At 42.6% G+C, this 27471-nt stretch overlaps 1 protein-coding gene across 1 annotated transcript in view; it reads right to left on the bottom strand.

The window, feature by feature from the left end:
- Positions 1-26132, bottom strand: part of CIB2 (calcium and integrin binding family member 2) — a 41089-nt gene extending 14957 nt beyond the window's left edge. Inside the window, exons 1-3 of the mRNA XM_083183478.1 lie at positions 25751-26132; positions 13255-13289; positions 4617-4728 (exon numbers count right to left, since the gene is read on the bottom strand). Of these exons, the coding sequence (XP_083039604.1) occupies positions 4617-4728; positions 13255-13289; positions 25751-25801 (198 nt within the window). The 5' untranslated portion in view covers positions 25802-26132. The remainder of the gene's footprint in view (positions 1-4616; positions 4729-13254; positions 13290-25750) is intronic.
- Between the last annotated feature and the right edge of the window lie 1339 nt (positions 26133-27471).

The raw sequence follows: 27471 nt of genomic DNA, 5'->3' as shown, positions 1-27471 counted from the left end.
GTATCGTGAGTTGCCGTTACTCACAAGAGACAAAAGAGAAAACCAAGATTTAATGATACATTGCGCTGCTCAATTTGTATTGGAAGTTATTGCTGTGCACAAATGAGGTCGGACACACTGATTAAATAAACATTTTATAATCACATTAAATAAAATGACATACAGCAAGTTTTATAACAATTAGCAATAAAAGAATGTAAGGTAACACGGAGTTATCGATACTGCTATTCCACCTTTATGATCATGAATATACGTAATATATATATATATATATATATATATGTATTAAGTATTCTCTATCTTTTTATATTTGTTGGTACTTGTGAGTTATCTGGACGCCCGATTTTTTGATTGTATGCCTTAAGTTAAGGCATACAATCAGATACGATGCGATGCGATATCGCATCGCATCGCATGCGACCATCGGATGCGATGACCCGATTTTTCCATAGGAATCAATGTTAAAATGATTCCTATGGAAAAAGGGGTCCTTTTCATACCCCTACTATCCAAGTGGGCATGGAGTTGGATATAAACCTGTGGCGAGCGTAGCGAGCCACCGAGCCCGAAGCGTGGCGAGCGAAGCGAGCCCCGCGAGGGGACGGTATTCCGTGTCCCCACGCGGGGCTCGCTACGCTCGCCACGCTTCGGGCTCGGTGGCTCGCTACGCTCGCCACAGGTTTATATCCAACTCCATGCCCACTTGGATAGTAGGGGTATGAAAAGGACCCCTTTTTCCCATTGAATTCCATGTTAAAATGGACTCAGTCCATTTTAACATTGATTCCTATGGAAAAATCGGGTCATCGCATCGCATCGCATCGCATCCGATGGTCGCATGCGATGCGATGCGATGTGCCCGATCCGACCCGATTTTGAAATCGGGCGTCCGGATAACTCACAAGTACCTATTTGTTATATATACATATTGCTTCACTGCCATCACGGTTTTCTAGCACTTTTGTTTTTATTATCTCATTCACTATGAGATAAGGATAATAATAAGGAAGGAACCATGGGGAGGGCGTGTTTTGACATCCAAACACACCCCGTGCAGGGGAGGGCATTGTAAACCCGAACCCCCGGAAGTTCCAACCCTCTGTCACGATCCTCGTTTACAGTTTGTGCACGCTATTTCTACCGTCCAGCCGGTAAGACACTTGTTCACGCTGTTCTCTTTCCTTCACTTATATGCAAATGACCTGATTAAAAGGCCAGATGGGGCCTTGAAAAGTTGTCTTGTACCATGCATTTTTTCTAATACAATAACCTATTGAACACTGTCTCCAAGTGCCGCCTACCTATCTCAGGGGAGTCTTCATTGCTGCTTTGGGTTATCGTGTGTATACTTAAAAAAAGCCAGATTAAAGGCTGAAACGTCAACCAACCAGCAAGGCTAGTTGTCGATTTGTTGCATGTAAGTCCCAAAGGCCGGGACCTGTCCTCCTGTATACTTCGTGTCCAGCCACGGCTGGCCCAACTCGAGGGCACCTGGCAAGGAGCCGCATTAGGAGTGGAGTGTCAGCATCCTAACGCTTATATATGTATATATATATCGAGTAGTATATCCGGCACTCTGTTATAGATTTAGCTTGCCCGGTGCCTTCAACAGCAAATTTGTATCCTTCAAGAAAAGAAGCGGCACTCCAGGACTTGTATAAAGAAGAAGTCATTCTTTATTCATCAATCTACGTTTCGGTTTTATGGAAAAAAACGTCATCAGGAATCATTATTGATGACGTTTTCTTCCATAAAACCGAAATGTAGATTGATGAATAAAGAGTGACTTCTTCCTTATACAAGTCCTGGAGTGCCGCTTCTTTTCTTGAAGGATGCATATATATATATATATATATATATATATATATATATATATATATAAATAAGGATATGCAAGACGGCACTCAGTTATAGATGTAGAGATGTTGTTGGGGGTGCAAGGTCCTTAAAGATTAATTGATAGCACTTACCCAGCCTCCTAGAAGGAAAGGAATGGACCAGCACTCACTGTTTGAAGTATAAATAATTGTATTGGCAGTTACAGCATGATGTAATACAAGCAGGCTGACCCAACAGCCGTTTCAACTGGATGCCTCTCCAGTTTTCATCAAACTGATGAAAACTGGAGAGGCATCCAGTTGAAACGGCTGTTGGGTCAGCCTGCTTGTATTACATCATGCTGTAACTGCCAATAGAATTCTTTATACCTCAAACAGTGAGTGTTGGTCCATTCCTTTCCTTCTAGGAGGCTGGGTAAGTGCTATATATATATATATATATATATATATATATATATATATATATATACACACACACACACACACACACACACACACACACATCTGTGGGGAGGACCGGCACTCAATCCTTGCTGTGTGCTTTTGCTGAGGTGCCTTCCAATACAAACAAGTAAATCCATGAAGAAATGGAAGTACTCAGAGGCTTGAAAAACGATATTCTTTTATAAATGCATAAAAGTGCAGCAAATAACCAATGTTTTCAAGGTGCAGAAGTGACAAATCAATACGGTGAGACTCTTACCTTATAACGGTAGGAGAAGAAAGTGTAGAGCCCATCACAAAGTGATCCCCCGCATATGCTTACATTTAGCACAAGATACTCTTATATAGGTCTATGTATGTCGGACTCTGCTTGCGACGCTGGCTATGTTAATAGCACAGCAATAATGATAATATTTGCAGCAGAAACAGCCTGTACATAACGTACTAGATGATGGCTTTAAATACAGCCATACACATGGTGCTAATTATATGTATTAATGCACCAGATGTTTGTAAAGTCAATGCTGTTGTATTATTCACGTAAATGGTGAAATGCAATTTGGCTGCAACAATTCTGGATAAGAGAGATGGTACATTGTCATTCTGGGAAGAAAAACTAACCTATGAATCAATCTGAAAATCAATCTAAATTCTCCAAATTCCGCACCTATGCCAACTGAGCCACCACGGTGGTGCTCACTCCATGGACAAATCCAATCACAAGAGGAAACAAAAAGAGGGCACTCACCATTTGTTGAATAAATGTGCAAAAAGTTTTAAATGTTGCTCACATGACCAGGCTAACGTTTCGGTCTTATCAAAGACCTTTGTCAAAGCCACACAGTACAGAGAAGAGGTCCTTCCACCATGAACACCCTTAGGGGGTGTTAAGACCGAAACGTTAGTCTGGTCATGTGAGCAACATTAAAACTTTTTGCACATTTACGCAACAAATGGTGAGTGCCCTCTTTTTGTTTCCTCATATATATATATATATATATATATATATATGCACTCGTGGGTCTTGCATAAAAACTCTGTATTGTAAACGTGCAAAAAGCAACCAACGTTTCGGGGCAGCGCCCCTTTATCAAGGTGTGGGTGAGAAGGCCCTCTTGCCTCTTGCTTTTGACAGAATTGACCAACTGAACTGAGTTGTATCTACATACGATTGTTCACCACTTTGTGTACATTTGACACCCTAATTTGGGTTTTTATATATATTTCTATATGTTTATACATTTCATATTAAATGTTAATGTCAACTGTAAGTGATTGTTTTATTATCAAAAGCGCCCTCTGAAAACCCCCCCCTTTCCCATTTCTATAATTTGGGTCTTGCCTAACAGAGGACCCCTCAGAGGTGCTGCTCCTATACTGTAAGCGCAGGAAGGGGATCTCCCAATTTATATATATATATATACTGGATGGATAGATTCGGCACTCCACACAAATATATTCAACCTGCCCCGGGTGCCTTCAGTAAGATATACACATTTCCAGGCAAGAAGCTGCGTCACTCCAGGGGTCTTTTCACAGGTTTTAATCTTGAATAAGGTGCATACAGGTTACATGCTCAGTTGGTCAACGTTTCGATGTTCGCAAACATCGTTCTCAAGACCACATGTATCAAGACTAAGTGCACATACAAATATAAACCATTTTATATTTGTATGTGCACTTAGTCTTGATACATGTGGTCTTGAGAACGATGTTTGCGAACATCGAAACGTTGACCAACTGAGCATGTAACCTGTATGCACCTTATTCAAGATTAAAACCTGTGAAAAGACCCCTGGAGTGACGCAGCTTCTTGCCTGGAAATGTATATATATATATATGTATGTGTGTGTGTGTTCTGAGGCGGCACTCCCGAAATTAGGTGCAAAAACCAACTCCAGCTCAGGGACATATAATTAAGTCGGTGCTGAGGTGAAGCAGTCAGTTACATGTAGCGGGGGCACTCAAAGAAGAGTGCCGCCGACACCCCGCTATCTATATACATATTATATATATATATACCCTACTTCGATGAGGCCGCTTGTGCGGCACTAGCCATACCCAACTCTGAACCCCCCAAAAAGGCAATCTCTCTGTGAATGCCATTATCCCGTTAATTTGCTAACAATTGGAATGTAGGGAGATGAAAATAATTGTCATGGTCAACATCTCAAAACCACAGGACTCCTTGCAATCTAAGCTTACTGATTTTGGCATCATCTTACGTTTGAAATAATTATTTTACAGTCATATAAAATAGCACAGTTGTTAAGGGGAACATTAAAACATTTCTCTTTTGCCTTATATGAGATTGTATAATACTGTATATCTCACCATCAGTTCAGGCATATTAATGATAAGCTGCATGGGCAACTTCACATCTGGGTCATCTGTATAATCCATTGGTACCATGTTAGGAGCCAACTCATAGAACCTTTCGTGTAACCTGTAAGAAAAAACCATAAACATTGGCTATAAAAATAAAAAAAATGAATCCTTTCAGTCATCACTGATTAGTCATTACAATGCAGGTGTAGAATGAAAACTAGCTGGTAACTTAAGTATACTGTAGTTACAGCAATATCTCATAGGTATGTTCCCTAAATAGGACCATTAGAGGGCTGTGCATCATAAACAACAGAACATCAAGGGCTAGATGTAATAAGGTGCGATTTTTAGTCAAGTTTTAAAATCGCATTAAATCGCAAATTTTTTGAAAAATTCCCAAATGTAATAGGGTGTGATTTTTTAGACAAAGTCAGAATTTGCATGCGATTTAGTGCGATTTTTAGAAAGGAAAATGTGCCATTTTTAGTAATAATAATGTGCAAATATTTAGACATTTGCAATTTTTTTAGAAACCAAAATGCGGTATTTAGTACAAAAAAAAGTGGCATGGGGTCCCCCCTCCTGCGGCTCATTAAGCAGGACCTGGTTCCTGGGGACAAAAAGCATAGGGGTCCCCCGTATTTCTGAAACCAGCCGCGGACTCTTGGACCGCTCCTGGTTCCAAAAATACGTGGGTCAAAAAAATCTGGGGGTTTTCATATATTGGAACCAGCACCGGGCTCTCCTCGGCGGCCCCTAGGTGGTGGATGCCGGGTTGATACGTGTAAAATGTAAAAAAAAATATTTTTAATTGCATTTTGCAGTCGAACTACAAGTGGGGCATTACTGGGCCCCCTTGGACTTGTAGTTCACCTGTTATTGATTTTTTCAAAATTGTTTAATACTTTGCTCTACACATTGGCCCTTATTCTGGTTCACTTGCAAAGGCAAATTCCTTCTGAAATGGACAAAACCATGTACACTGCAGAGGGGGCAGATGTAACATATGCAGAGAGATTTGTATTTGGGTGAATTAATTTGTTTCTGTGCAAGGAAAATACATACTGACTGCTTTATTTTTACATTGCAATATAGATCTCATTTTGAAGTTAACCCCCATCCAAATCTATCTCTCTCTGCACAAGTTACATCTGCCCCACCTGCAGTGCACATGGTTTTGTCCATTTGAGAAGGAATTTGCCTCTGCGAGTGAAGCAGAATAAAGGCCATTGTTTGCTACAGGGCCGGATTAATATGTACATTGACAAAAACAAAAATGATTCCCGCACCAGTCTCTTATATTTATGGGACAGTCACATCTCCTCTAATGTAAATATTTTGTAGGAAATTTCCTTAGATTTCTGTTTTGAGGAGGTGCTACCTACTACTTAGGTAAAGACACACATACGAAACAAGAAAAGTAAGTATAATGTAGGTGCACCGACAGTCACAATGTCTGTTTTTAAGATTTAACTTTTATTATTTATTCATTTAAAAAGGTGAAATATTAAAATATGAAAGAAATAAAGAAAGAAATATAGAAATTTAAAATATCAATGACCACTGCTCCCCAACCTGAATTTTTGCAGGGTTCCTATTATCCCTGTATGTTTCCTATATGTTTGAATTATAGCACTTTCTCTTGTAGTTTTATACAGAGATATCTGTGCTTATGTTGCGAACTCCTATTTTGTTACACTGATGTATCAGATTTTAATGTTACACTGCAGGTTCCTAATAATGTGTATCCATTCCTGTTTATTTAGTAAATTCTTACACATAAGGTCCTGACTATTAAATATTCCTTATAGGGCGTTCAATTAATGAGCTGATGTGTAAATTGGAGCTATAATTAGTCTTGATAGCTCAATATAACAGACTAACCTCTCCTATTACTGCAGACAGACTCTGTCAAAATATTGCAGAAAGAGGTATAGTCTTTATATTATGCCACTGTACTGTTTCGTCAGCGGTATTATGCTATGTTTGACGGGCCGGCAGGAGCTATAAATACGTTGTCGAACTAGGCATTCATGTAGTTCTTGGTGTTAAATTATAGGTATTCCTATATCCATGCATCCAACAAGTGTAGGTATTATACCCAAAGCCAAACACCATATACTTTATACGTTTAAATTTTCAGACTCTGAGCTATATCTGGTATAAATACAGCATAGTAGGTATATAACCCAGCTCATAAATCAAAGAATGTCTGTATGGTGTTCTCCTTGGTGCGATGCGGCTTTATTGAAGTATTTGTGCTGCTGACAGTATCTTCCTGTACACTGTTTATGCCCACTGTACTGAATATTATAGTGCTTGGGATTAAGATATTAGAAATCACCAGTTGCACAAAGGCAATATATATTTGGTAAACTTTTATCCCAAAATCATATGTCAGGCAGGCGCTGATTATATATAGATCAGCTGTTACTGCATGTCCTCTAAAGCCAAACACCCTTCAATTGTATATACATTCAAAAAGTGTTTATAGTGTGCAGACATTGAGCTATATCCAGTATCTCTGCTATATCAAATAGTCATGCAACCCAGCTCATAAACCATTAGGATGTCTGGAAGGTGTTCTGCTTAAAAGGCTCTGGTTCTGGTTCTGGCTTATTACTGACAATGTTTAGCACTATGTATCCTAGGGCTTGAATTATAATATTGCAGTTTGCACAGAAGTAATGGGTAAATATATAGTTGCTTTATCCCCACTCATATATCTCATAGACACAGATTTTCAACTGTCAGCCACTACACTTGTTAGGCTCACACACTGCCTATTGTTAAGATGTTGAGGATTACACGGAAATGATGGATAAATATATAATTGCTTTATCCTCAATCATATGTCCCGTCGACACAAATTATCAACTGTCAGCCACTATGTTTTATGGGCTGCACAGAGGCGGTTATATGAACTGTTTTGAATGTCAGAGCAGCATCATATATCTTAGGCTGCACGGAGGCGGCTATGTGAACTGTATTACCGCTATTCGTGCTACTTATGCCTGCAAAATGCACTGAATACACTCAACCTCTTTAGACATTAACATATAATTTCTACCGGTAATTTGGAGGCTAGGAGTTGGCACAAATCAGCCAGTTAGTATACTCCTGCCGCCACTGTCAATTTTTGTGTCAGAGCAGCGCCGTGTATAGTAGGCTGCATGGAGACGGCTATGTGAATTGTATTGCCGTTGTCCGTGCTACTTATATCTGCTAAATGTACTAGACACACTCTATCTCTTTAGATATTGACATGTAGATTATGCCAGTAACTTGGAGGCTAGGAGTTGGCATAGATCAGCCAATTAGTATACTCCTGCCGCCACTGTCAGTTTTTAAATGTCAGAGCACCGCCGTGTATAATGGGCTGCACGGAGGCGGCTATATGAACTGTATTGCCGCTGTCCGTGCTATTTACGCCCACTGAATGCACTAGATACACTCACTTTTATTAGACATTATCATATAAATTATACCGGTAGCTTGAAGGCTAGGAATGGCACGAATCAGCCAGTTATTATATTCCTGCCGCTACTGTCAGTAAATGTCTAAGCAGCGCCGTATATCCTGGGCTGCACGGAGGCTGTGAGTCAGCCACCGTTAGCCGAGCACTACACCGCTATTTTCTGCACTGAGGAAGCTTGGTGAAACGGTCGTTGGCTAGCAATGACCATAGCTCTCCATCCCTCTGTTTCCTAATGTGTTTAAAAATGTTGTATATATGAAATTTCATGCGATGTGTAATGTACCAAGTGGCCGAGTGAAATAGATATCAGCGGTGTGGAGTCAGACTGACAGCAGCTGACTTACAGCCTCCGTGCAGAAAATGCAGTGTAGTGCTCGGCTAACGGTGGCTGACTCACAGCCTCCGTGCAGCCCAGGATATACGGCGCTGCTTAGACATTTACTGACAGTAGCGGCAGGAATATAATAACTGGCTGATTCGTGCCATTCCTAGCCTTCAAGCTACCGGTATAATTTATATGATAATGTCTAATAAAAGTGAGTGTATCTAGTGCATTCAGTGGGCGTAAATAGCACGGACAGCGGCAATACAGTTCATATAGCCGCCTCCGTGCAGCCCATTATACACGGCGGTGCTCTGACATTTAAAAACTGACAGTGGCGGCAGGAGTATACTAATTGGCTGATCTATGCCAACTCCTAGCCTCCAAGTTACTGGCATAATCTACATGTCAATATCTAAAGAGATAGAGTGTGTCTAGTACATTTAGCAGATATAAGTAGCACGGACAACGGCAATACAATTCACATAGCCGTCTCCATGCAGCCTACTATACACGGCGCTGCTCTGACACAAAAATTGACAGTGGCGGCAGGAGTATACTAACTGGCTGATTTGTGCCAACTCCTAGCCTCCAAATTACCGGTAGAAATTATATGTTAATGTCTAAAGAGGTTGAGTGTATTCAGTGCATTTTGCAGGCATAAGTAGCACGAATAGCGGTAATACAGTTCACATAGCCGCCTCCGTGCAGCCTAAGATATATGATGCTGCTCTGACATTCAAAACAGTTCATATAACCGCCTCTGTGCAGCCCATAAAACATAGTGGCTGACAGTTGATAATTTGTGTCGACGGGACATATGATTGAGGATAAAGCAATTATATATTTATCCATCATTTCCGTGTAATCCTCAACATCTTAACAATAGGCAGTGTGTGAGCCTAACAAGTGTAGTGGCTGACAGTTGAAAATCTGTGTCTATGAGATATATGAGTGGGGATAAAGCAACTATATATTTACCCATTACTTCTGTGCAAACTGCAATATTATAATTCAAGCCCTAGGATACATAGTGCTAAACATTGTCAGTAATAAGCCAGAACCAGAACCAGAGCCTTTTAAGCAGAACACCTTCCAGACATCCTAATGGTTTATGAGCTGGGTTGCATGACTATTTGATATAGCAGAGATACTGGATATAGCTCAATGTCTGCACACTATAAACACTTTTTGAATGTATATACAATTGAAGGGTGTTTGGCTTTAGAGGACATGCAGTAACAGCTGATCTATATATAATCAGCGCCTGCCTGACATATGATTTTGGGATAAAAGTTTACCAAATATATATTGCCTTTGTGCAACTGGTGATTTCTAATATCTTAATCCCAAGCACTATAATATTCAGTACAGTGGGCATAAACAATGTACAGGAAGATACTGTCAGCAGCACAAATACTTCAATAAAGCCGCATCGCACCAAGGAGAACACCATACAGACATTCTTTGATTTATGAGCTGGGTTATATACCTACTATGCTGTATTTATACCAGATATAGCTCAGAGTCTGAAAATTTAAACGTATAAAGTATATGGTGTTTGGCTTTGGGTATAATACCTACACTTGTTGGATGCATGGATATAGGAATACCTATAATTTAACACCAAGAACTACATGAATGCCTAGTTCGACAACGTATTTATAGCTCCTGCCGGCCCGTCAAACATAGCATAATACCGCTGACGAAACAGTACAGTGGCATAATATAAAGACTATACCTCTTTCTGCAATATTTTGACAGAGTCTGTCTGCAGTAATAGGAGAGGTTAGTCTGTTATATTGAGCTATCAAGACTAATTATAGCTCCAATTTACACATCAGCTCATTAATTGAACGCCCTATAAGGAATATTTAATAGTCAGGACCTTATGTGTAAGAATTTACTAAATAAACAGGAATGGATACACATTATTAGGAACCTGCAGTGTAACATTAAAATCTGATACATCAGTGTAACAAAATAGGAGTTCGCAACATAAGCACAGATATCTCTGTATAAAACTACAAGAGAAAGTGCTATAATTCAAACATATAGGAAACATACAGGGATAATAGGAACCCTGCAAAAATTCAGGTTGGGGAGCAGTGGTCATTGATATTTTAAATTTCTATATTTCTTTCTTTATTTCTTTCATATTTTAATATTTCACCTTTTTAAATGAATAAATAATAAAAGTTAAATCTTAAAAACAGACATTGTGACTGTCGGTGCACCTACATTATATTTAATATGTACATTGGCCTGGAGTGTGATGTTGTCTGATCAGTCAGATTGGATCAATGTATCACCTACATCACTCAGGGCATTATTCTGGTTCACTCTTTCTGACAAAATCCTTCTTAGATGGACAAAACCATGTGCACTGCAGGTGGGGCAGATGTAACTTGTGCAGAGAGAATTAGATTTGGGTGGGGTTTTACTTCAAAGTGAGATCTATATTGCAGTGTAAAAATAAAGCAGCCAGTATTTACCCTGCACAGAAACAATATAACTCACCTAAATCTAACTCTCTCTGCACATTTTACATCTGCCCCACCTGCAGTGCACATGGTTTTGTCCATCTAAGAAGGATTTTGTCAGAAAGAGTGAACTAGAATAAGGCCCTCAGTGTGTACCCAGTTTGCACACTCCTGCGGTCACATGCCATGTCATCAGGTTCAATGTGCTGCACTTTAAATCTAGCGATGTCACTTGCTATTGGATGCCTATCGTGCAGAGTGTATGGCAAACCGGGTGACAAAAGATATGTTTTGCCAATTTGATGCCATGCAAGTCATGTGCTATTTAACCTTTTATGTTGGTCAGTGCACCCCATTATCCTGTTGACAGGTGTTGCTCTAGATTGCGTCAAGTAGATTTGAATCAAATGTTTTCCCGTACAGATACACTGATTCAATTTATCATCTTCTAGAAGGTGCTAAATAAGAAGAAATAGTTGCTATGGGCAACATCCCATTTTCAACAGAACTCCCATCTTAGTAAAAAAAAAAACTCTTTCAATTTGTGTGATAAATATATCAAATGAGAAATGTAAATTGCCAGTTCCTGGGTAATGTGAGAGGTATTGCATCTCCTGACTATTTATTAAGGGCCTGTGAGCCCCGAGAGAGAGGGTGATCTCTTCTGAAGGAGAGGAGAGATGCTGCTGTAAACGTCTATCAAGTTTATCTTTTTACAGGACCTATTAGAGTGTATGGTCTAGAGGTGATATCCCCATTTGAATTTATTTCCTTTGTTGCAACTTTGGGCTAATGATGATCATGGGTTGTACCACTGAATGTTTTCTTTCTTTTTGTAAATGTTTGTCCAACCTTATTTTAAATGTATTTCTTGTGTCTGTCAACACCACCTCTTCTGGAAGGGAGTTCCGTACCTTTACTGCCATAAAAGCCATAAAAAAACCCTTTCCTTCTAAGGTTATGGAATCTTCTATCCTCTACTCTGAGTGCATGCCCACGTGTCCTAGAGTCTGACCTCAAAACAAAGAGGGAGCCTGATAGTTCATTATATTTCCCCCTGATATATTTGTACATGTTAAGCATGTCTCCTATTAAATGCCTCTTTTCCAGCGTAAACATTCCTAATTCCTTTTATTAGCTTGGTTGCCCTTCTCTGGATTTTCTCCAGCTCTATAATGTCCTTTCTGTAATGTGGGGCCCAGAATTGCAGTCCAAATTCCAGATGAGGTCTAACCAGTGCCTTGTAGGTTAGTATCCTGTTGGCCTTAATGACTGCACCATGACACTGAGCACTGCACCCTAGTTTGTTGTCAATTTGGACTCCTAGGTCTTTTTCCAATTCTGATGTTCCTAATTCTACCCCGTTTAAATTAGATGTCGCACCCTCGTTATGTCTCCTAAGATGTATAACCTTACATTTATCAACATTGATCCTCATTTTCCATTTATCCGCCTTCTCATCTAGTTTATTTAATCTCTCTGCAGCGTGAAAACATCCTCAACCGTTCACTGGACTTAAAAGAGGGATGGAGTCCCAGTCGGACCTTCACTTGGTGTACACTGGGTAATGGACATAATTCAATAAATGTTGTGTACCTAAAAGTCTTTGAATAGCAACACTGATAACACAAGGAACACTTTAAACCCATCTCACAATGGAAAAGTGATTATTAAACTGACCAGAAGAAAAAGCTGGGGATCAGAGCTACTGGAGACATCCCAAAAACAAAACCAATACTGGGCAGCAACCTCATGACTGTGCTGGAAGAGACACTAAGCTATTAATTCTTTTTAATATTCTGACAGTTACATCCAACTCATTCATAACTTACAGTAACTGGAAAATGGCAACAAAGCAGCAGTGACAGTAACGACATCCGCACCTGAATGGACCCCCAATTAAGCCTTCAAAGCTTCTAACAGGCACTAAATCTCACCTGCTCATCAAAGCGTACCATTAGTTGCATAACATGGTCTCACAGCTGCTCTCCCAACCCCCTGCTTCATGCCTTGGCAATCCCTGACTCACTTTCTTTCTGCCAATAGGCCACCTTCTGCTCAAGTCCCGTGTCACCAGTCTCCCCCCTCCCCCTAGACTGTACGCTCCTTGGAACATGACCCTCTTCCCTCCTGTTCCTGTTCTCAGGCACTTCAATGACAGCTCTCTCCTACTTAGTGTCTGTCTATTCCTGCATTCTGCAACATGGCCTTCATTAACGGTCTGTGCCCCCATCTGTATATGCACAGACCACGGGTTGGGGGGGGGGGTCCTTAATGACCCATGACAGTGTGCTTTGGCTGTCGGTGGAAGCATACATGACTGCAGATTATTCCAGCCTGTGATAATTAACGCTCACTTACCGGAGGATTTCTTTTCGGGTGAAGAAAGTGCAATCCTAGAGAAAAGAAAAAGGTATAAATCTGTAAATAAAACAAACTAGGAAAATGGTCAAAAAAGCATACCAACCTTAATAATCAAGTAAGATGTACTTATTACAATGGGGGTTATTTAGACCTGATCAACTGCGCATGCGTACGGATGTGCTTATGTGCGAGGCCGTTCAGCAAAAAAAAATAATAAAGAACAGCATCTTTTCTGATCGCAAGCTATCGATTGACAGGAAGCCGGCATTTGGGGCTAGTAACCGGCTGTTTTCTGGGAGTGTCAGGGAAAACACAGGGCGTGCCCAGGAGTTTCAGGGAGGGTGTGTGCCATCTGGCTACAATCAGCCTGTTTCTATTACACTTGCTGAGTATGCTCTGGGTTACACACGTTCTGCACACAGTGTAAAAAAAAAAAAAAAAAAAACAGTTTCTTCTGAGGAGGCCACAGTGCACTTTCACATCAGCCCCGAGGGGACCATGTTGTCCAGCAAAGCTGCATTGTCCACAGCCATAGAAAGGAGGGATTTTCAGGTTTTCATAGTCCACCCAAAACTATACAAGGTATAGGCTTAGTGTTCATTCTAGCACCCGCCAGCATTGCAAACCCATGCAGTTCCTCTTCCCTGCCTGGGGTGTCGCTGTTTTCTGTGGTGTTTCTAACACAGATGATGATCTGGTTTGCATATCAGTGCTGATATACAGACCACACTGTGCTATAAGTACTACAGCAGACAGCGACACCACATACATGGAAGAGGAACTACATGTGTTTTCAAGACGTTACTATTTGGGTGGGCTTGAGCGCTGCCTGTGTACGTGGTAAGTGCTTGATTTTGGTGTGTATATGGATTACAATAAGATGTGAGGTATTGATTACAGGTTAGTAATGGGACCAGCGGAGGTCAAAGGAACACTTAGGAGTTACCTGAACTCCTGTCGGGGATCTCCTAAGAGTGACACACTCTGAAAAAATTCCCGCAACAGGGGACCCCTTTTAAGTGTATATTGAAAACACCAATTAAACAAACATCCCAATTATTACCTGTAATCAATACCTCACATCTTATTGTAAAAATAAAAAGCAATCTACATAAACCCTCTTTTTTAATTTCTAATTTCTATCCATTTCCACACCAAAATCAAGCACTTACTACGTAAACACAGGCACCGCTCAAGCCCACCCAAATAGTAACGTCTAAAATATCAAAAAGGGATTGGGAAACCCTTATTGGCTAGAGCAGTGCCTCTTAGACACACGAATACCCAAGTGAGCACAGTAGATCACCCTCCTTTTTCTAAAAACATGTGTTTTCAAAGCTTGCGGGTGCTACAATGAACACTATAGGCTGAAAGCAACATTTGCATATTAGCTCTACTGCAACTCTGCAAAAACTTACAGCCGTGCATCCATTAGTGACTACCTCTGAATCACCATTTTTTTCAATGACATTGTAAGGCATTACTATAAAATGGAAGCCCATGCTGGTATGCTCAACAAGGACCTCCTTGGATAGTTCACAAAACCAATCAGTGCGCTTAGTTCTGTAGAGCAGGACAGAAAGGAAATGTACTTTGGCAATGCATATTATGGAATTAATACCCCTTTCACACTGCAACTATAACACGCAGGGGCGGATTGGGAATAAAAACCAGCCCGGGAAATATCTTGAAGCAGCCCTTATGGAGGGGGGGCGCGCTCGCATTACGGGGGTGTGGCCTATTTCAACAAGGCCACGCCCCATTTTCGCCGCTGTGGGGGCATGGATAGTTGCTCTCCGAGCTGCTGGCTATGTCCCCAGCCCCTCAGACTGCAGAGGGGGGACGCAGGGTGGCGTAGAATGCTGGGAGGGGAGATGCAGGGTGGCTGAGGACGAAGGGAGGATGTACGCAGGGTGGCACAGGACACAGAGTGTGAGGGGGCATAGTGGCACAGGATGCAGTGCAGGAGGGGGAACGCAGAGTGACAGAGGATGCAAGGAGGGGAGTTGCAAAGTGGTGGAGGATGCAGGGAGGGGAGACGCATGGTGGCACCGTATTAGTGGCAGTATGGGGGGGGGGGCCGCAGTAGGCTGAAGTTTTGCCTAGGGTGCTGAGAAGCCTTACACCGGCCCTGGGTGGCAGAGGATACAGGGAGGGGGGATGCAGGGTGGCGTAGGATGACAGAGGGCAGACACAGAGTGGCATAGGATGTGGGTTTGCGGAGGATTCAGGTAGGGAGGGGGAAGCAGGGTGGCGTATATGTATAAATATATGTGTGTGTGTGTGTGTGTGTGTGTGTATATATTATATAACACCCGCAGTAGTAACGATACTTATACACGTAATGCTCACAGTAGTACCGACGCTTATACACATAACACCCGCAGTAGTAACAATGCTTATACATGTAATGCCCGCAGTAGTAACGATACTTATACACATAACGCCAGCAGTAGTAACGATAATTATACACATAACACCCGCAGTAGTAACGATACTTATACACGTAATGCTCACAGTAGTACCGACGCTCTTACACATAACACCCGGAGTAGTAACAACGCTTATACACATAATGCCCACAGTAGTAACGATACTTATACACATAACACCCGCAGTAGTAACGATACTTATACACGTAATGCTCACAGTAGTACCGACGCTTATACACATAACACCCGCAGTAGTAACAATGCTTATACACATAACGCCCACAGTAGTAACAATGCTTATACACATAACGCCAGCAGTAGTAACAATGATTATACATGTAATGCCTGCAGTAGTAACGATACTTATACACATAACGCCAGCAGTAGTAATGATGCCTATACATGTAATGTCCACATTAGTACCGACGCTTATACACATAATGCCTGCAGTAGTAACAATACTTATACACATAATGCCTGCAGAAGTAACAATACTTATTCACATAATGCCCACAGTAGTAACGATACTTATACATATAACGCCAGCAGTAGTAACAACGCTTATACACATAATAACCGCAGTAGTAACGATACTTATACACATAATGCCAGCAGTAGTAACAACACTTATACACATAACAACAGCAGTAGTAACGATACTTATACACATAATGCCAGCAGTAGTAACAACACTTATACACATAATAACCGCAGTAGTAACGATACTTATACACATAACGCCAGCAGTAGTAACAACGCTTATACACATAATAACCGCAGTAGTAACGATACTTATACACATAATGCCCGCAGTAGTAACAACGCTTAAAACAGCCTAGCGGGAAAACTACTTATACACATAATGCCCACAGTAGTAACGATACTTATACACATAACGGCAGCAGTAGTAATGACACCTATACATGTAATACCCGCAGTAGTAATGACACCTATACATGTAATGCCCACAGTAGTAATGACACCTATACATGCCCACAGTAGTATCGACATTTATACATGTAATGCCCGCAGTAGTAACGATACTTATACACATAATGCCAGCAGTAGTAACGATACTTATACACATAATGCCAGCAGTAGTGACAACGCTTATACACATAATGCCCGCTGTAGTAACGATACTTATACACATAATGCCAGCAGTAGTGACAACGCTTATACACATAATGCCAGCAGTAGTAATGATACTTATACACATAATGCCAGCAGTAGTAACGATACTTATACACATAATGCCTGCAGTAGTAACGATACTTATACACATAATGCCAGCAGTAGTAACGATACTTATACACATAATGCCAGCAGTAGTGACAACGCTTATACACATAATGCCCGCTGTAGTAACGATACTTATACACATAACGCCCGCAGTAGTGACAACGCTTATACACATAATGCCAGCAGTAGTAATGACGCCTATACATGTAACGCCCACAGTGTGGCTGGGTGGTGGGTGAAGGAACTTGCGCGGCAGGAGGGTTGAGTGGGCGGTCGGCTGAGTGCATCATCACAGCAGCCATGCTTTGGGGCCTCTGAGAACGCCGGCGCCCGGGTCAGCTGTACCCTTTGACCCTCCCTGTCGTCGGGCCTGAGTGCATCCCCCACTCCCATAGGCAGACATGTCACGTAATCAGATCCCCCTCCAGCACAGATCCCAGTCCCCCCCCCCCCCCCCCCCATAGGTAGACATGTCACATACCCATCCAGCACAGCCCCTATAGGAAGACATGGGGGGGGGGGATCTGAATGTCACATGTCTGCCTATGGGGGAGCTGAGCTGGAGGGGGATCTGAGTTGTCACAGTGAGTCTGTCTGCTCTCGTGCAGACAGTCACAGACCCCCTTCCCCCTCATGTGCAGGATTGTCATACACAGAATCCCCTCCAGCACAGCCTACACTGTAACTGGCACATGCAGGGAGACTTATTCCCCATGTCCCTCACAGTGTGACAGGAGTGAGTCTCTCTCTCCCCTTACACCCCCCCACCCCAGAGCCCACAGTGACTCACATTCATAATGCTGGAAGCTGCAGCCCGGCCACAGCGCTGCTGCTCCTCGTCTCTCTCCCCTCTCAGGCTGACGTCATCAGTCTGAGAGGTGCTCCCCCTGGCTGCCAGCGGCTGTATCTGCAGCTCATTGCAGCCGCAGCAGCAGGGAGCCGGAGGGAAGCAGTGAAGCACACGCAGCCATCTTCCTTTAGGGCACAGTGCCGCAGCACAGCACGGAGATGCCGTGGCGGCCCTGTCAGGTAGTATAGGCGGCCGATTCTGACAGAGATGGTGCCGGCCCACCGGGAAATGGCCCGGTTTCCCGGTGGGCCAATCCGCCCCTGATAACACGGTAAATTGCAGATTTTTAACCGTTTCAAAACGGTTATAGCTGCAGTGTGAAAGTGCTAGTTTTAAATTACCGGTTCAAGTGAATCGGTAATTCAAAACGGTTAAAAAGAAGGGTCCTACACAGTTCAGACCCGTTATTTCTGCAGTGTGAATGGGTCTGAACCGGTACCCTACACTGCACCCCCCCCCCCTGGTACCTGGCCAGCGGGATCTCGACCCCCTCCTCCCCCCCCTCGAACCAAGAGGGGTCCCCCATCTCCTGGAACCAGGCAAGCAGGGTCTCCACCACCCCCCTTCCCCCAGAGACGCAGGGTCTCTGTCTCTCACACACTCCCCAGGTACCTGGCAAGCGCGGTCCATTGCTTGGGAGGCAGCGGGTCCCTTGTGTGGGCTGTGTGCGCGGACCCAGCTGCGGCAGGCAGACACGCGAGAGCGGGTGCTCCTGGTGACCCGGCGAGCCGCTGCTCCTGCAGGCGGGTGAGCGGGGCTGCTGCCCGGGGTAGGAGGTAGGTGATGGCTGTGTGTGGCGAAATGGCGAGCCGCTGCTCCTGCTGTGATTACACTGTGCGCTGCTGCTGGGGATGCTGCTGCAGGCGCGTGAGCGGGGCTTCTGCCCGGGGAAGGGGAGGGAGGTATGTACTGACATTTCAGGGTAGGGGCTGCCGCCCCCGGGTCACCCCCTGAACCCGCTCTGCCTACTGCCGGCATTGTAGCTCTAATGCTGGCGGTGTGCGCTGGTAAGTAGGGGGGGGGGGGTTTGCGCTTGCCAGTTCCAGGGGAGGAGGGGGGGGGGTATATTACTGCTTAATTACCGTTTTGTACCTTTCACAACGGGTGCAATGTGAAAGGTACAAAAACGGTAATTAGCCAGTGATATACCGTTTACAACAGGCAATGTGAAAGGGGTTAAACTTACTCTGACCCGGTTAAAGAAACGTTTAAAAAACCGGGTCAGAGCAGGTTGTGCAATGTGAAATCAGTATAAGTGTAAAGCACAATGGAATCTGCTGCGCTTTATAAGAAACTGTAAATAAATAAATAATAAATAAAGAAGGGCTGGAGAGAGAATATTAAACATGCAAGTGTCTGAGAGGTGTCCAGTGTACACATCATATAATTAACACTTTCAGAAGTAAACAATAATGTAAAGATTTGGAGACAATTTGTTAGCTATTTATTCTAAACACATTTAGGTACATGTTAAATTCTTGCTGCCCATCTCCTAGCAGGCGCGCTGACATAATTTCAGCTCACTACGCCTAGGGGTGGTGAGCAGAAATGTCACCTGTTTGCAGAGCCGGCCCTAGCCTAAATTACGTCCTAGGCAAGATTTTGACTGTTGCCCCTTAGCACCGCCACTAGTTCTGTCTCTGACCCTGCTTTAAATAGAACCAGCGCACCCATTCGCTTCTGATGATTAAAATGATATGCAGCATGCCTATATTCTGTGTGCGACTGTGGCTGTACCTGCATACGGAATGCTATGTTACAGTGATTTCCATGAATACACTATTTCATATGCAGATACAGCCTCACTCACACACCGAATATAGGCATGCTGCATATCATTTTAATCAGCAGAAGCTGCTGATGCCCCTAGGCATTCCAAATGCCCTAGGCAATTGCCTAGTTGGCCTATGCCTAAGGCCGGCTCTGCCTGTTTGAGTGCTCAGACTGGACTTTTCACGTCATGACCATTAGTTTTGTTGGGTTTCGCCGCTATTTGTGGCTTAATCCAACCATAATAAGAGCAATATCGCCCTGCGATCTCCCGTCAGTTTAGAAGGGGATCGGTTCAATTAAATTGCTGAATACGGCCCTTCGAATATTGAAATATATGCTTACCTGAATTAAAGTATGATGGTAAAGAAAGTACTGGCAGGATAAGCCCCCACCCCAGCAATGCATTACACAACTAAACGGATACCACCAAAGGTGCACACAAACCAAAATAGCAACAACTGTCAAAATTAGGTATCCACTCAACCTGCTGATATGGCTACCCACTCAGTAGGGTGATACCACAGCCCCTTTTAGGGTGGTCACGAACTAACAATTCAATGAATGTAAGCCCACCCAAAGAAATCAAATTCTATAAACAAATCCAATAAATTTGCACCCAAAGTGGCAACCTGACGTTGTTTCCTCTGCGCAAAACAGTACCACCAAAAAACGGAAAAAAATTGTGGAAGGAAAGTGGACAGACAGGAACATGGAGGCTTTGTATGAGCCCACAAAGCTTCACATACAGCACTGAGAAGAAACCCATAACAATAGGACAATTAGTAACATGGTGCCCCATAAGCTAGCCCCAAACTTTAACAATCTCCTTTCTTATTAAACTAAATTAGTAATATTTTAGGATATGAACATAAAGGTAATTGTATGTAAGGGCAGCATATAATTGCACGAGATTGACCTTTGTTATACACTTACATCTTAACAGGGGAAATTCAATTTAGAGCAAGGTTTAGCAATGTAAAATACTTGCTTACCTCGCACCCAATTTTTGGATAACACTCACACAGATTCCAGGCATTGGATACAGAAAACACTGCTTCAGACGGTGACATTTTACAGATTAATTAAGCTAATTGGAAACTTCCAATTGCTTAAATAGTCCTCAAGGGAGGTCATCAGGGGTGTCCAAACAACTCCCGGTAATCATTTTTTGTATTTTGCTCTAAGTTGTCTCTATTGTTATTAATAAATGGTCTCCTAAGCGCAATGTGTCCGGCGCTTGATTGACAGTAAGCTAACTTTTGGGAATGCAAACCTGATGTTTTCTGGGTACAGTATGTCTGAAAAACACAGGTGTGTCCAAACATTTCTGAGGTGGATCTGTACGGCAGCCATGACCACTTCTAGACTGTCTCAGTCGTAGACTATCCCAGTGAAAGCCTGCAGTGACAGCTGGCCGCAGCTTCTTCAGACTGGGCTGCTGCTGGCGGAGTGTCTGCGGTCAACCTAACACAAACTGCGGTTCTTGTGTAGTTTCACGGCGCCAGCATGGAGCCGTGCTACTTCCGGGTTCTACGCTCGCCACAACTATCTAAAATAAAGTAACAACTCCATGCCAACGTGGATAGTTCATACCCCCACTATCCACGTTGGCATGGAGTTGATTTTAGATAGTGTGGCGAACCACTGAGCCCGCAGCGTGGGCGAGCGAAGCGCGCCCCGCAAGGGGACTCAGACGCATGGCGCCATGCTGGCGCCGTGAAACTACACAAGTACCCAAACTGCTACAAATCAACTAAACATAGAAACATAGACTAATCCTGATAACAGACTCCTAAAGTAACCCTAATACTAATAATAACCCAAAAGTACAGACTGGATGGGCAATGTGGTTCTTATCTGCCATCAAATTCTATGTTCCCATAGTGTGCTTTATATTTTTGCATTGTATATTGTCTGCGTTATTCCTAGTTCTTCCTGCTTGTATGTCAGAGTATGCTTCAAAGATGTTACTGAGATAGATGCTACTAGTGCTGTGTGTGTGTGTGTGTGTGTGTGTGTGTGTGTGTGTGTGTGTGTGTGTGTGTGTGTGTGTGAAACAACATAACATACTTCATTGGCAGGGTTAATGACTGGTGGGGGAAGGGGAAAGGCCTGTTAGAATGTTCTGGAGGGTAGCTTATCATTGTCTAGAGTTCCAGGTTTGTTCTCCGGAGTCTTTAGAATGAATAATTCAGGACTGTACTAAGGATAAGATGGCACACAGTATATATAGCATTGTGTCTGTTTTCCCCACACATAACACTTGGGGTGAAATGTAATAGGATGAGAGATTCAGAAAGTGAGAGATTTGGTAAGAAATCTCCAGTTTTTTTAAAGTGGCAATCATTGAGACAGCAAAATCACACTGCTTTTGCTGTGTAAATGATTGCCACTTTAAAAAAACTGGAGATTTCTTACCAAATCTCTCACTTTCTGAATCTCTCATCCTATTACATTTCACCCTTGGTGTAATTAAGTGTGCGTCTCCCAATACTGCTAGATACAGTGTGTGTGACCTGTTTCGAATATTTGTGATAATAAAATGTATAGTCAGGGTAAGGTTTCCATCATAAATTACTTCTGTTAAGGTGCCCATACATGGTACAATTATTGTATGCAATTTGGACTAGATCGCATCGCATTGCATACGTTTTGCAATGCAATGAGATGCAATCTAGTACAAAATTATGTGCAGCACATACTTTTTGAGCTGTGCGATGAGATGCGCATCTCATCGCACCCAACAATTGTACCGTGTATGGGCGCCTTTAGATATCACTTAGTTTTCAATAATCTTTTCATACACACCACGATCAATAAACAACAATACACGTATTACAAATAAAAACACAAATTTGTATACATTTGTAAAGTAAACATAATGGAAACGGTTCCTCTACTTCATCCTCAAGTGTGCTCATCAGGTCATTTACTAAAGATACTCAATGGTAGATAATTAATGACCAAGCCAATCATCTTAGCTCATCTGCAGCACAAACTACTGTATGTGGATCAGGTGTGTTATGTTACACAGGAAGCAACAGGTGTCTACAGAAACCACAGCATTATTATCATGAAGAAATAAATTGCTGATAACCGCTTCATCATTTTACTTACAGTAAAGATTCTAAGCAACCCTTACTAAAGAAAAGTTCTGTGCAAAAGCTACCTTTATGGTCACTAACCACATCTCTGCTATGATAAATGGTAATGTGCGCATCTGGACATGGCACATCCCTGGTACATGTGGTTCTCACGCTGCAAACTCCTGGACTGGGGAGGCTTGCGGCTGGTGGGGGTAATAATTATTATTCCTTATTAATGCTATATTACACTATATGAGGCAAGTAACAACCCCACTATTTTAGGATCCATTTAAACACTAGAGATGACTGGAGTGGTCCAGTTCTGTTCTCCAACTTATTGCAAGTTAAGGCTAGAGGATAAATCAGCACTTGCGATTGGTTTGGGAAAAGCACAGAATCAAAACGCTCAGCTCTATTAAAAACTAACCCGGGGTCCGAATTCGGCCCCGTTTTCGAAGGTGGGGGTCTGCGCATGTGCGTATATGTGCATGTGCAAGCCCCCGCGCGTTTGCTCAGTAATGAGTAATGTGAGGGAAGGGGGCAGGCAGGGAATACCCAGTGTTTTATGGGCATCCCTGTAAAAATGCTTGGCATTTCCTTGCTAACGCAGGCGTGGCAATGCCTACTTGGGGTGGGCAGCTGATGTCAGATGACGTCAGTGCCAGCCCTGAAGTGGGAGTACATCGGCCATCTGAAAAGTAAGTATTGAGTTACTTTTCCGACTGAAGGCTGGAAAAATCAGTTGATGGTGATCAACACATCCCCTCCCATGTTACTGAGGGGATTCTCCCAGAGGAAGGTTGCATCAGGGGGAGGGGGGGTTGCGTTCGGCCGAGCGGCATTGCAAATATATTATATACTCTTGGTTCGCTTTCATTTATGTTCATTGTTTTTAGTCCTAACCTATCCTTTCATACCACACACATACATTGGACAAAATAATACTGGGTCTGGCGTCAGACTGTCAACATTTACTTGTCAACACCAAAAAGTCAAATGTTATGGTTCTGACATTGGATTAATGGTAATATCTAAAATGTCGTCACCTGCAAACACAAATAAAAGGTCACCATACTGTATGACACGTCAACATAGTTAAAATGTTTACATTACCGTTAGGCTAAAAACGGCCTGTCCATATTGTCACCATTTCATTAATGTCAATATGCTGTATTTTGACATTGTTAATGTCAACATGTTGACACTCCAGATTCTCATGTCAACGTTATAAATGATAGAAACGAAACTATAATGTAGTATATCATTCCCAACACTAGCTGCATTCTACTGCACAGTATATCACTGCCACTCTCTAATCCAGCAACTAGGCCCTCATCACATATGTATACTGTAGGTAAAGAGCATTAACCACAGCATATCGAGGCATATCCTACACATTAAACCACATATTACACATAACACACCCACCCCACTGAGAGCACATGTCACTTTCAGCAATTAAGCAGTCTCTTGTACCTCCTGACACTTTCATGTCGCTACCTGCTGTATCTACGTGCTCACTAGTAATTTAATACTGGATGAGCGCTCATTAGTGCCCAATAACCCCAAAGCCAATGTAAAGACACTGGGAGGAAAAGCAGCTTTATTAATGACACAAGCTTGTGACCATGGGATGTTGCAGTGGATAATATATGGATCCATTAGTGGAATCATTTTATTGTTGGAAAATAATGTGTCTAAAGTCGAATTATCTGAAAAATGGCAGGCTTCTGCTAAATAATGGGATTCACTTTAAAGCTTTTGTAAATATCCCTCAATCACGGTTATGTAATCAATAAACACTGCTCCCCCCCATCTATCATAACCATTATCTGGCTTCAACAGTGCACACTTTCTCGGTCTTCTGCCCATTATGAGGTGGCTGTGGGCTTTCTTCTAGTTCACTCTTTCTGACTAAATCCTTCTTAGATGGACAAAACCATGCGCACTGCAGGTTGGGCAGATGTTACTTGTGAAGAGAGAATTAGATTTTGGTGGGGTTTTACTTCAAAGTGAGATCTATATTGCAGTGTAAAAATAAAGCAGCCAGTATTTACCCTGCACAGAAACAAAATAACTCACCCAAATATAATTCTCTCTGCACCTTTTACATCTGCCCCCCTGCAGTGCACATGGGTTTGTCCATCTAAGGATTTTGTCAGAAAGAGTGAACTAGAATAAGGCCCTGTATACCAAGCATCCCTCAGCTGGACAACATCCTGGACAGCAATCTCTACTTGTGTCTTACATCTCAAGCCCACAACACTCATCTCTCCATGCATGCTCCATAAATCTGTCTGACATAAAGCATCAATTGTGTTCGCCTCTTTTGTTGGCCTACCTACAACTAAAGGGCCCGCTCAATCCCTGTTTCTCCTGCTCCTAGGCTGCAGCCACCCCCTTAGCAGAGGATGCTAAGCACTAAGATCAGCTAATGTTCCCTATGTGTGAGTCACAGAACAGTTAGGTCTCATTTCCTGCCAAAGCTGTTTGTGCATCAGCATCACAACTTAATGGAGTTTCTGCACATAATTCACTGTGTACATTATACTATGAATGTCTATCCATGCATCCCTCATACACATGCACACAAAATGATACATGTTTAAAGGAAATAAATAATTATACATATAGTATCTAATAGAGACAATACATTAATGGATTTGCCTTGCCATTCTGTAACCAAGCAACGCAGAACTCTCCTTATCCCATATGCTGACCACCAACATTTGTTTCTGTGTCATGCACTGTAAATAATACATCATATGATTGTAGTCATTATTATCTCTTCCAAAAATGTAAATACCACCAATTTATATATTTGTACAATTTATTTTTATCATTATGCTGCCCCTAAACTTTGCTGCCAGAAACAACTGCCTATGTGTTTGTTAAATAGCCTTGAATATACTGCAGATCCACATATATAAGTATATACTATATACAATTAAATGTATAGAGACACACGTGACCATATATAACACTACGGTATTTTTACATACTGTAAATCATTATAAACACACAATATTTTTTTTTTTCATTTACAGTAATAAATTAAATGAAAGAATATCACACAACACATAATCACCATGACAGTATTTGGACCTTACCTGATAGGCATCTAGCTGTTCATCGGTAAATATAGTTTGCTTATTACCCATGATAACTGCGGGTTTCTTGGTCTCCTGAAATGCATCACACAGGGAGGAGCAGGATGGATATCTAGTGTATGCATTGGCATTTACACTGAGGCAGCTGGGGCAGTAGTGGACAGAGGCTGCATCAGGATCCTTGCTTGGTCAGTGCAGTGATGGCATTATAAGGAGGACTTCAGGGAGCATCCATTGGGTGCAGCTATCTAGATCTTACTAGGTCTGTTTTTTCGAGCATTTACAGTGACTTTCAATGATTGGGGCTGACACTGGATTTCCTGCGAGCAGCCTCCAGTCTCCAGCAGTCAGTGCATGTTTAATGGGCTTCTTCTTGCATCAATAGGGGGGAGTAGGAACAAGACACTCCCTCTAAATTGATACATCTCAGCATACGCACGAAGAGCCACAAGGGGGCGCACACAAGCGTATGGTTACAGAGCTGCTGCCAAGGCTGGTAAAAAAAACATGGGACAGTCAGTCTTATAGAATCAACTTTATAGAATAGAATCAACTTATATAGTAACTATATAGTAACTACTAAATATTGCAGACTTAAAAGGGTCACTCTGCCATAAAATAATTTTGAATTCACATATCGAAAAGTATTTTTTTTTTTTTTAGCAATTACCAAAATGTCATTTGCTACTGTATATTAGTTTCACAATTGTTCATGATCAATATTTTGAATTTAATTTAACCCTTTGTGGTGTATTCAATGATTTTTGCTAGCTGTGACAGCGAGCAGTGCTGATTGATCACTGTCACAGCTTGCAACTGACCTCCTGCACACACTATTTCCCCCTCACTAGGTTTTTGTAGCGACGGGGAAACGGCGTGTGCGGTCACTTGTTTTCGGTGATCCCCGCATTTTAACGCCCTCGCTGGCCACATTGAATATGGCCCTTTCAGTACCAACATTGCGGGGAGAGATCCTCAAAATATCTGCTAAAAATGCCAGCATCGCTCACAGTGACTGTTATTTTAGTATAAATAAATACAAATACAGCAGTCAATTAACTGAAGTTTAGTTAAATATTGAACCCAAACAAAAAAACAGTTGTGCAGAACATTTTGAGGATCTCTCACAGCAACATTGGCACTCAAAGAGTTAACATGAACCAGACAAATATCACTGACAATATTTCTTGTTTACAGTTTGCAGCAATTGATATATGGGTTATAATCAGTAAAGTGGTTGCTGATCCACAAACATGAATCCATATTAATCATTAAACAACATATTGGTGGAGTATTATTTTATTGCTGCTGCTAACATTAACTCCCTTGAGCAGTGCCGGCGCCACTACTAGGCAGGTTTAGGCATTTGCCTAGGGCGCCAGCCACTGGAGGGCGGCACTTTGTATGGAAGCGGCGTCTGCTGCACCCACCGTGGAGCCAGTTTAGCGGCGCCCACAGCCCTCCGCCCATGGAGACCGGGTCAGAGAGTTGACTGACTGCCTCCTAACCCCCCCCCCCCTCCCCTACACTCGCGGTGGGATGGTCATACCCCCCTCCCCCGTGGACCAGGTTGGAGCTGGTGGTGAACGGTGGGACATCCGGACCGGGTGAGCAGAGGGGAGAGGGGGTGAGCGGAGGGTGGCGGGCACGTGGGGGGTCGCCTGGGGCGCTGACAGGGCTTGCACCGGCCCTGCCCTTGAGTGGTGGGTTTTGCTAGGGCA

The sequence above is a fragment of the Crinia signifera genome, chromosome 4 (assembly GCF_055691185.1).
Source record: "Crinia signifera chromosome 4, ASM5569118v1, whole genome shotgun sequence".
NCBI lineage: Eukaryota > Metazoa > Chordata > Amphibia > Anura > Myobatrachidae > Crinia > Crinia signifera.
Note: the sequence above shows the minus strand (reverse complement) of the source record. Positions and strands in the feature narration are given on the sequence as shown.